The 10,643-nt window shown below is 44.7% G+C and overlaps 1 protein-coding gene across 1 annotated transcript; it reads right to left on the reverse strand.

Moving 5' to 3' along the window:
• Positions 1–3,002: 3,002 nt before the first annotated feature.
• LOC125536634 (sphingosine kinase 1) lies at positions 3,003–7,174 on the reverse strand. The gene is made up of 10 exons (XM_048699887.2): positions 6,664–7,174; positions 5,515–5,637; positions 5,312–5,412; positions 5,090–5,162; positions 4,744–4,830; positions 4,544–4,621; positions 4,322–4,392; positions 3,787–4,089; positions 3,439–3,561; positions 3,003–3,322 (listed from the first exon to the last, which is right to left on the reverse strand). The coding sequence occupies exons 1-10, from the start codon at positions 7,052–7,054 to the stop codon at positions 3,125–3,127; spliced, it is 1,548 nt and encodes a 515-aa protein (XP_048555844.2). The 5' UTR covers positions 7,055–7,174; the 3' UTR covers positions 3,003–3,124.
• Positions 7,175–10,643: the final 3,469 nt, after the last annotated feature.

Raw genomic sequence — 10,643 nt, forward strand, 5'->3', positions numbered from 1 at the left:
ATGTCTTTCCGAAGGTAGGTGTCCGGTTCTTCGAAATCGGAGATCCGAACCCAGTTCGTCCTCAATATAGAGGAAGAATTGTCGTCTTGCTCCTCGACTACCGCTATCTGGTGGCTGATCGGCAGAGATTTAATTTCTCTCTAGTCGGGTTTAAGCCCGATCCGATCGTAGTTCGTGGAGACCCCCAGGGCGGCGATGCGATCTAGGAGCTCGTTCAAAGACGATAACTCAGTTGGATCCATCTGCTTAGAGTATTCAGAGCTAACACCGAGGTGGTTTTCGATGACCCGAGAAGTCATCGTTGGCCTAACGGCCGTAGGGGCAGTCATAGTAAAGCCACCCAGCCGGAGGGTTTGGCCTGAGGTCAGGGCACCTCCGGCGGTGATATTGTCCTTGATAACAAGGCGAGCCATCAATCCTGTCTTCGACGTCACAGCGGAACTCTCAATGAAAGCACCAATGTCGGTGTCAAAACCGGCGGATCTCGGGTAGGGGGTCCCGAACTGTGCATCTAAGGTCGATGGTAACAGGAGACAGGGGACACGATGTATACCCAGGTTCGGGCCCTCTCTATGGAGGTAATACCCTACTTCCTGCTTGATTGATCTTGATGAATATGAGTATTACAAGAGTTGATCTACCTCGAGATCGTAATGGCTAAAACCCTAACATTCTAGCCTGTATGACTACGAATATGATTCTTCATCCCTACGGACTAAGCCCTCTGGTTTATATAGACACCGGGGGGGACTAGGGTTGTACAAAGTCGGTTACAGAGAAAGGAATCTTCATATCAGGACGCCAAGCTTGCCTTCCACGCCAAGGAGAGTCCCATCCGGACACGGGTGAGAGTCTTCGGTCTTGTATCTTCACAGCCCATCAGTCCGGCCCATGTCCAACAGGTCGAACCCCGAGGACCCCTTAATCTAGGACTCCCTCATCGGCCTCGCCGGCCTCTTCGCCGGTGCACTCGCCAACCTCGCTGGCATCTTCGGCGGCACCTACGCCGGTGGCCACGATCACGCCGCCATCTTTGCCGCTCTCTCAGTCTTTGTATGGGCTCAAGCAGGCTCCTCGCGCCTGGTACCAGCGCATCGCATCATTTCTACATCAGCTTGGCTTCCGCTCCACTCGCTCCGATGCTTCACTGTTTGTCTATCACCAGGGCGATGATATCGTCTTCCTGCTGCTTTACGTCGACGACATCATCTTGACAGCATGCTTGACTGCTCTTCTTCGACAACTCACTAATCGTCTTCATGCTGAGTTTGCCATTAAGGACTTGGGTCCTCTGCACTATTTCCTCGGGGTCGAGGTTATTCGTCGAGTAGATGGCTTCTTCCTTTATCAGCGGAAGTACGCTCATGAGCTTCTTGACCGTGCTGGGATGCTTAACTGCAAACCCGTCGCCAGGCCTATCGATACGAAGGCTAAGCTCTCTGCCACAGATGGTTCTCTAGCTTCGGATGCTCCGTTCTACCGGTTGATTGTTGGTGCTCTTCAGTACCTCATCCTCACTCGTCCGGAGCTTCAGTGCGATGTGCAGCAGGTGTGCCTCCACATGCATGCTCCTCATGATGCTCACTGGACCTCGGTGAAGTGTACTCCCTCCGTCCGGTAAAGAGTGTATGTTTGGCTTCAAATTTTATCCACAAAAGAGTGTACTTCTATCTTTCCAATGTACTTTAAACTAGAAAAAATACTTCTCTCTCATCACACGGTAATCAAGACCAATAACAATCTACACATGGTCTTCTTAATTTCTACATGCACTTAGCTCATTGGGGGTTGATTAATTAAAGAGAAGAGAGATGGTGGCTTGCACTTTTCCAATGCATTTTTTACTTGACTCCATAATTTGTTCTAAAATATCTAGATGTACACTCTTCACCGGACGGGGGGAGTATTGTTCGCTATATCCGGGGCACTATGGATCTGGGGTTGTCACTCCAAGCTTCGTCTTCTCTGGACCTGACCGCATACTCTGATGCTGACTGGGTCGGCTGCCCCGATACGCGTCGTTCCACTTCTGGATATTGCGTCTATCTTGGACCATCACTCATCTCCTGACCGTTCAAGCGACAGCCTATTGTCTCTCGCTCCAGTGCTGAAGCAGAGTGCCGCGCGGTTGCTAACGTCGTTGCAGAGTGTTCATGGCTTCGTCAGCTTCTTCACGAGCTCTTGTCTCTGTTTGACAAGGCCACCATTGTCTATTGTGACAACGTCTTAGCTGTCTACCTCTACATCAAACCGGTTCATCATCGACACACCAAGCACATTGAGATTGATATCCATTTTGTTCAGGAGCAGGTGGCTCTTGGCCATGTACGCGTGTTACATATTCCCACTTTCCCGTAGTTTGCTGACATCATGACCAAGGGCTTGCCTACCGCGTCCTTCGAAGAGTTCCGATTCAATCTTTGTGTCGACCATGGTGCCGCTTCGACTAGGGGGGTGTTGAGATGTAAATATTGCATGTGTATTTCTTGTACAACAAGCCCTCCTCCTTCCTTGTATAGTTGAGTACGTGGCTCCTCTATGTACTTATGTATACGTGCATATGGGCCCGATCAATATATCGTGACTTGCACATATCTTCTACACCCGTATCCGGCAAGATATAGGCTGGATATGAAACCTGAACGTTTGGGCTAGGTGTGAGTGGGGTTGGGTGGCGATTTGGCGACCAGGTGGTGTCCGGGTTGGGGGAAGAGGGGGTGTTCGAGGGGTCAACAGTGACTAATAAATGTGGTCGAAAATTATGGTGATTTCAGGACAGTCAAACTTCCTTTGTACTGCAAATCAGCGGAGAACAGTACTCATCATACCACGCTTTTTTGGTGCGTCTTGGTCAATGCCAACTACAACCAGAGTGTGACGCATCAACTTTCGCCAAAAAATATCCCTTTCCTGCACCTAGTCAGATTCCCCTAAGGTCTTACACTTTTGCCTTTTGAGGCTCAGTTCTGACTGAGCTCTGACGCTATCGGTTATATCCAGGATTCAGACAAACATCGACCGCCTCTTGCATTTCAGTGTGAGTATTTACATACGACATGTGCTGAGGCGCAACCATGAACCATGTGAGAGGTAAAGAACAGGGGAACAAGGGAGAAAGAATTCATCATCTTGGGGAGAAGATGGTGGCCAGCCCCTGATCCACCGTCAGTTGGATAGGGGGGCCATACGCCATCAGATGCTCCGGCTCTTCCTTGGTTTGGGACCTGTCGCCTCTCGCGAGGACCTCTCCGTCGGAGTCGATGATGCCGCCTATGGTGCTGCTGCCGACGCGCAGGCCCGGCTCGATCCGGAGAGCCTTCACCTGTTAGTAGCAGAGATGCAGAGATGATGACAATTCAGTAGATGCATGACCATGCATGTTTGGAGTAAGTTCTTTGACAGTGGATTCTGGGAGCTCATGGGGTTACTTAAACATACCTTGAAGTACTCCACATAGGGCGATTCGATGTAGCTACCATCCTTCATCCGAAGCAAGAGCCCGAGAGCAACCGACCATGGGCAATCCTTGATTATAGCTGCGTCCAAGTAGCCATCTGCAAACTGCAGGGTGGTAAAGGATAATTATTAGCCTATGGAGCCAAGATTGACAATGCCAATGACTGATCATGAACGCTGATATTCTTACAAACATAGGAAGAGCACTAGATTTTCAGGGCAAATAGATTACTCAACAAAGATTCCAAGTGTTGTATGAGAGTATTTTTCAGCCCTCACTGCATCAAAGACAAAATATGAAGGAATGGAGCAATATGGAGTGAGATTAACCTGTGCTTGTGGTGCTATCATGACACCTTCACTAGCAAAAGCAATGTTGCTGATCCAAACGTTAACAAACGGACCCTTCAGTGATCTCCATTCGAGATCAGCATCGTCAGTTGAAGGACCTGAATATGTACATGTTTCATTATTACAAACATCTGTTATGTCTCCTTCGGCAGCATTGGTAGCCCCATTTGATTTACAGCTGATAGTTTGCTCCACGGGATCACCAAATCCTTCATATCCTGGGGCAGGAACAAAAAGAATACGCCCATTGTACCGTCGCAAGTTCACCGCACGTAGAAGGGACTGAAACAAAGTCAGAGCAAAGAGTGAATTTACTACATCGATATTTGAAACACACTTCTATCGGCCTCTGTCAGCACTCGAGTATTAAAAGGCATCGAGTATATTTTGTTAATTGAAAATCCGCAGTTGGAACTTTGTCTAAGAACTCTCAGATGCATCTGATGAGGCAAGAAAGCATATTATACAAATGAGCGAGGTGTTCTATAGAAGCTTTTTAGAGTATGAACCATACATAGAAGTCAATGCGAGCGCTTCCCATCCACCTAAACTTTTCTGACTCAATATCAATATCAGCTACCAAACCTGCAGTTCATAAATCATTTTCAGGTTTGTGAAATATATATATTGCCATAAAACTATAAGAGTGACAGAAGAAGCTCTCAGAAGGGTGGCCAGTGTTATCAGTTGTAGTTTGGAAAAAAAAAAGGCAGCATCAAACTAATACAATGCCTACCCCATGTAAGCATCATGACACTGAAAAACTTTGTCTTTCCTTGCACAACAGAAGTGACATCGAGGGCACGTCTGTGACCTGTGTTGCGGGAAGGTTGTGTCAGCTTTTATTTGTACACATGAAAATGTAGATTGTTTTGGAGGATACATAACATGGCTGTGTAGATGAGGTGTGACAAAGATCAAGGAAGAAAATACTACCTCTGATGATTGCAAACACAGCATTTGACATCGAGAAGGGTTCACCAGCAGAATGCAATAGACCTTGCACCATTCCATTTCCAGTACCTGTGGTGCATGTAATAACATGTGAAATTTGTGCTGAGCATTACCAATGACATTAAAGTACCCAGATGCTTCACCAGGGACGAACAAAAAACACAAGTTACAGACTTACAGCTACTCCTTAGTGGGAACATAAGCTATTGACGATTCTAATGTTTTTAGAAGAAATAATATTACAGGATAAACGGCCCTAACGTATAGTACGGCTCACCGACGCGCAACAATGCAGCACTATGATAAGGATATTGCAATGATCATGTACCTGCTGGAATGATCCCTAGTGGCACTTTTATTGCTTTGTCCCAATCATCTCTTTGCAGCAGACCATTAACAACCTAAAGTCAACACAAAATATATTCAACCCAAATAGAGCATACAAGCAAACAGATTAAAGAAGTTCAAAAGATTATGAATGAGATCTGAAGATACTGAACAGAGTGTATCTTCCAGCAGGTCTCATTTGAGAATAATATATTTTGCTAACCTCTACAAGGATACCATCTCCACTAACACAAACGATCCCATCATATTTCTTAAGATCCAGTGAACCAGCAATTTCTTGAGCATGAAGACGGTAATTGGTTTCTGAGGACGTTTCACACTTAAAATTTAGTATAGCCAAAAAACAAAGAGGGGCACGACATCTATCTTTTCATAAGTAGAAAATTTATAAACATTGATCACAACCTTGCATGGTGTAAAGGATGTGAGCAGCTTCAATAAGAGGCAGAACTTCGGTTTGGAAAATCTTCCGCCCACCTCTCTTCCCACCGTAAGGGTTCACTATGAAGAACAGTCTCTTCGGTCGACCTATTATCCAATGCCATATAGTGCAAGGAACAGATCAGCATTCGCGAACAGTCAATGTCCTGCATGCTTGTGTTCAGAAGCGTAGACACTCACAAAGTAAGACCAAGCAAACTAGAGCTGATAAGAATTACACAATGCCCGAAAAATCTTTGGATGTTTGGATCATAATTATGGAAATACTCGAAAACATAAAGTTGGTTTCGCATTTAATTTTTTGGGGAGTGCCTACAGCTCAGTCGATTGAAAAATACTAACTATTCCTCAATCGTCTCCGGGAAAAACAATAGAGAAAATAACTGCCGAAAACTAAAAAAGAAAAACCCGCACGAATCTCCACGCGCAATCCGATGGCTATAGCATCGATTGAGCTATAGCTATTTCTCATTCGATTGAGAAATAGCAAACCCGTTTTTTCTGTGTTACAGTCCGATGGAACAGTCCAAAGCATTAATGGGGAAATTGATATTGATAAGAGCACTTAATCAAAAATAGAAAATGACAGGCCTATAAAATATCTCCAACTATAAATTAGGAATGAATTAAGAAGGGCGTCGTGTAGGAGCAGCATGATTCTCTGGCCTCAACAGGAGAAACCACTACTACAAGAATGGAGTTGCGCATTTGACGGCTTGACCAAATCATGTAAAAGAGGTGCCCAGGACACGCAACCTCCGTAGAAACAGCAAGGAAGAGGGTTCTCTGGGCGTTCCAATCCAGAATTCATTTCTTCAGCTTTCGGTTAACCGAAACGGATCGAGCCGCTGGGTTTGCGCTGCTTCCTGGCTATCTTCAACAGTCATTTCCTGATTCTAACCAGGTCAACGGATTCCACCCAGCCCGCTGCGCAACCTCGATCAGGTAAAAGTAAGCACGAGGCCAATTCCTCCAACCATAACAGAGAAGGAAATCTTCTACTGGTAACCAAATCGCACCGAGAGTCGACCGAAAGAGGAGCTACGAGATCACCGAATCACAACTTTAAACTGAACAAAAAAGCAGAGGATCAGAGAATTAACTGGTGATTACCAAGCGAGGCGAAGCGATCTCTGATGGCATGCCCCCACCTCTCCGCGGCCTCCTCGCTCTCCATCTCCACCGCCACCTCCCCTCTCTTCCTGTCCTCTGCACCTCCGCCGCAGCCCACCGGAGACGGCGGCCTCCCCGCGCCCGTCACGTCCCCCCTCGTAAAGGTCGCGAGTTTGAGAGCCCTGCCCTCCACCTGGAACCCGAGCACGTCGGACTCCAGCTCCAGCTTCCGCCTTCCACCGCTGTCGCGGCCGGCCGCGGTGGGGCGCCACGCCAGCTCGGCGCTGGAGAGCGTGGCCTCCGCCGCAGAGCCGTTGACCCGCACGGGCTCCACCAGGGCCTCCGCCCGGGGCTCCGGTGGGCCTCGCGCTTCGGCCTGCGGGTTGGCCATGGACTGCAACGAGACGAGACGAGACGGAGGAGCTTCAGCTGGGAAGTATCGATGTGGTTGGAGCGAGCGCGAGCTTGGGAGAAGAAGGCGACGTGGTGCGGCGTGTTATTGTGGTTTTTTCTCCGGTAGACCAAACTCACCCGCTCAAATAGTTGGCTAGCCTAAAATTTGGAAAATCTTTTGGGTTTATTCATGAGTTGCCAAAATTGACAAGAAAAACAAACTATAATGAGCAAATAGTTATTGGCATACCAAAAGAAATTGCCGACCATCTAAATAATAACCAAAACTGGTATGGTGAGATTTAATAGCTATCCGAACATACCCTATGCAGAGGGCCTTGTCTCTACTTCTCTACTCGTTTTTTATTTAATAATAATTTTTTAAAAGAATAAGGTTCCATCTCTCGTTCACCGTGCGTTTTGCTCGCAGCTTTTTTTTCAATCATCCGCACTTCTGTCCACGTCGCAACCCCACTCCCCCACCGGGTTTCCCCCTCCTACAATCTAAATGGCTGGCAAAACCCGGCTAAGCGAACACACCCACACTATCACGCCGCCTCCCAGATCATCCGTTCCGCCCCAGTCCCTCCCCGTCGCTGGTCTACCCTCCTCCACCCAGAGCCGCACCCCACCCCTTTTTTCTCCCTCCCTCCCGCGAGTGGTGTCTCTTTGCTTCGAGAGCGGGATTTGTTGATGTGGGTCGTGGAGACTACGAGCTCCGATGGGCCGTAGACACTAAAGTGGGCGATGTGGATGACCCCCCAGCGTTGGGGAAGGGTGGGGTACCCATCCTGGTGGTTATCGTTGGCGTCAACCGCCAAGACACGGTCCAGCCTCACTTGGCCATCGGCGACAAAGTGAGGTCAATGCCTCTGTTTCCTTACATGGCCCCTTGGTGAATGTCACATCGTGACCAATGTGACCTGCGGTGTAAGTTTCATGCATTTGTTGTTGCCTTGGGCACGTGTCCCCTGGCGAATTGTTCCTTGCAAGATAATTTCTCTTGCTGATTTGTTCTCCACACTTGTTGATTTGAGGGGACGAAATTGCTTGTAGATATCTTACATATCAATATCTACCTAGAATTTTGGTAGACCTTCCTAATTTATCAATGCAGTAAATTCATTATATCATACATACTTCAAGAAAAAAAATGAGCTTGTTTTATGTGAAATTTAGTTTTTTAAGTTTCCATTGACCTTTCAGAAACTTTTGCACCTTTGAGATACTACTCCATTAATCAAGTATTCTGAATTAAGGTTGTTGATCACACTCATCTTGTTGAATTTCAAAAGATGAAAGGTGATGCTTTTCGTTTTCTTTGGATGTTTATTCAGTTCTTAAAATTATTCAGAGTTTTTGAAAACTTAGCATTATTAAACTCATTTTGTACATATTCAGATCCTAAATTCTTCCTCATGAAGATATGCATTGGTGCAAATTCCTATTTGTAGATGTCCATTCGTCATTTATTTTCTTCTATAAAACTCAACTATGTCTATGTAGAAGATTCAAAACAATAAGTTATCAAGTTGAACATTATTCACGGCGGTGATGATTTAGGGTGTTGTTCTTTTATACAAATGAGACCTTATATTGTATTTGGAGCATCTGAACAACACTTGTTGCTATAATTGAGCCTCTTAGGTAGTAATGGATGATTAATTGATGATTGGAGTGAGTACATTAGTAGCACCATAGATCATGAAAGACATCTCCATGGTACAGAGTAACTTAGCTTGCAGTTCAAATCAATTTATCAAAGGGGATAATTTGTAAAAACAAAATATGAAAGGTTGTAAATAAATTGTGAACACATATCAATCAGGATACTATATTGTTTTGTGAGCTTGGTTTAAGATTTATCAATTTAATCTACCCCATGGTACTGCCCATTTGATCGTGATATAATTCTATAGCAAAAAGGTAGGATATGTTTCATTAAATCATGTCATACAATTAGCATAGTTAATGTTGAACTGCTAGAATATTTACGCCATGTTGAACGCACGGGCAATTCCCTAGTGTATACCAAAATTTAGTCACTAGTCCTTGTATTCACTCTCGTGATCCCCATTATATCCTCCTGGTCACCAACATTTCAAATGTCAATACAATTTAAAATAAGCACTCTTGTTAAATTCTTTGTGCCTGGGTTTTTCTTTTATTCGACCTAAATTTTGCATCACTTGGTCCATAATAGCAATGTTAAAAGCTACTATTTATTCTATGCATGTTATATGGGAAGTGAAGTGAAGATGTCCAAGATTCCTTTAAATGTTGATCAAATCAGTAACAACAACCCCTAAAACAACATAAATTTGCTAAAACGCATGGACTGTTAGTACTAGCGCTTGTATATCTCTCTTCTTCCATCACATGTTCATGTCCTCCTCGCCAGCATTCGAAACAACCAACAATCGACAATAATGACAAATGAATAACAGCTAAACACACGACTAAGCAAAGGCCAATGCGCTCTAGGTGAGAGTAAGACGAGTTACACGGCGATAGTGCAATAAGAATAAATAAAGACATAAGTAAGCAAATGTTGGTTACGCACCAAGTAGGAGAAATTCTCTTCGCTAATGTTCAGTGTTGCCTAGTGTACAATGTTGTCTTGAGAGGCACCAAAGATATGGTGTAACACGTAGTGTTCATGTGATTTTATAATCAAAATACAATAATTATGTTTTAGTTAAAATACTATGACAGTATTTTAGCAATTATGCACTATATGTAAGATATATGGGTAAATATGTGTATGAATATGATGTGTATAGTATTGTACAATGTGCATAGGATTCATTTAATGTGGGATTTTTTGTAAGAGATGCATGTACATGTACATATTTGCACCAAGGTAGGAAGGTCAATGGATGCCTTGATTATTCTTCCTTCAGTAGGCTTCCATTCTGGTCGGAGAAATTGGGCTATTCTTATTGCCATTATCGCTCAGCTATAGTAGGCTTTTAATTCTTCAACTTATTCCTCCTTCGATTTGTCAAACTTGAGTAGTTGTTTGAATTTTTATAGACTTACTTTGGCTTTGATAATTTTCTCCTTTCATGATAGTTAAGGGCTGGGCGGGAGTCTCCAGGTGAATTTAGCCATTTTCCCAACACGAAGTATACCAACTTAGAGCAACTCTAACCCATCCCAATAACTTAGTTCCCAAAAGCCATCCTGATAACTTAGTGTCCGTCCATTCTGAAACACCATATAAAAACTTTGTGCTCAAAAAGCTGTCTCAAAGCTTAAATCCAAAAAATCATGGCTATCGAGGTGGTCGATCCTAACACGTCCCCAAAATACATTCATTGTCGTCCCACCTGATGTATTAACAAGTTATAAAACCCTCCAAAGCGCAAGCTAAAAATCTCCTACCGATGTCGCCTCTGTCTTTGCAAACACGCTGCTTAGGGCTTAAGCGATGTTTGCATCCCTTATGTGTCTTATTGATGTCATTGAAGTCAGTATTGTAACCAAGTTGCGGGAGCCCAAAATCAAATTCCGGCAACTCGTTCGATTCCATTGAAGAATTTTTTTGCCCATAATAAAAGATGAAGGTAACCTTGGACCATGGC

The sequence above is a fragment of the Triticum urartu genome, chromosome 2A (assembly GCF_056163025.1).
Source record: "Triticum urartu cultivar PI428250 chromosome 2A, HENAU_Tu73, whole genome shotgun sequence".
In the NCBI taxonomy this organism is placed as follows: Eukaryota; Viridiplantae; Streptophyta; class Magnoliopsida; order Poales; family Poaceae; genus Triticum; species Triticum urartu.

Excerpts from the sequence above, each read along its gene's own strand:
- LOC125536634 (XM_048699887.2), bottom strand. The coding sequence starts at position 7,054 with ATGGCCAACCCGCAGGCCGAAGCGCGAGGCCCACCGGAGCCCCGGGCG. Across the intron at positions 5,638-6,663 it reads AGATCGCTTCGCCTCGCTTG|GTCGACCGAAGAGACTGTTC; the intron begins GTAATCACCAGT and ends ATTGGATAATAG. Across the intron at positions 3,562-3,786 it reads TGATAGCACCACAAGCACAG|TTTGCAGATGGCTACTTGGA; the intron begins GTTAATCTCACT and ends ACCACCCTGCAG.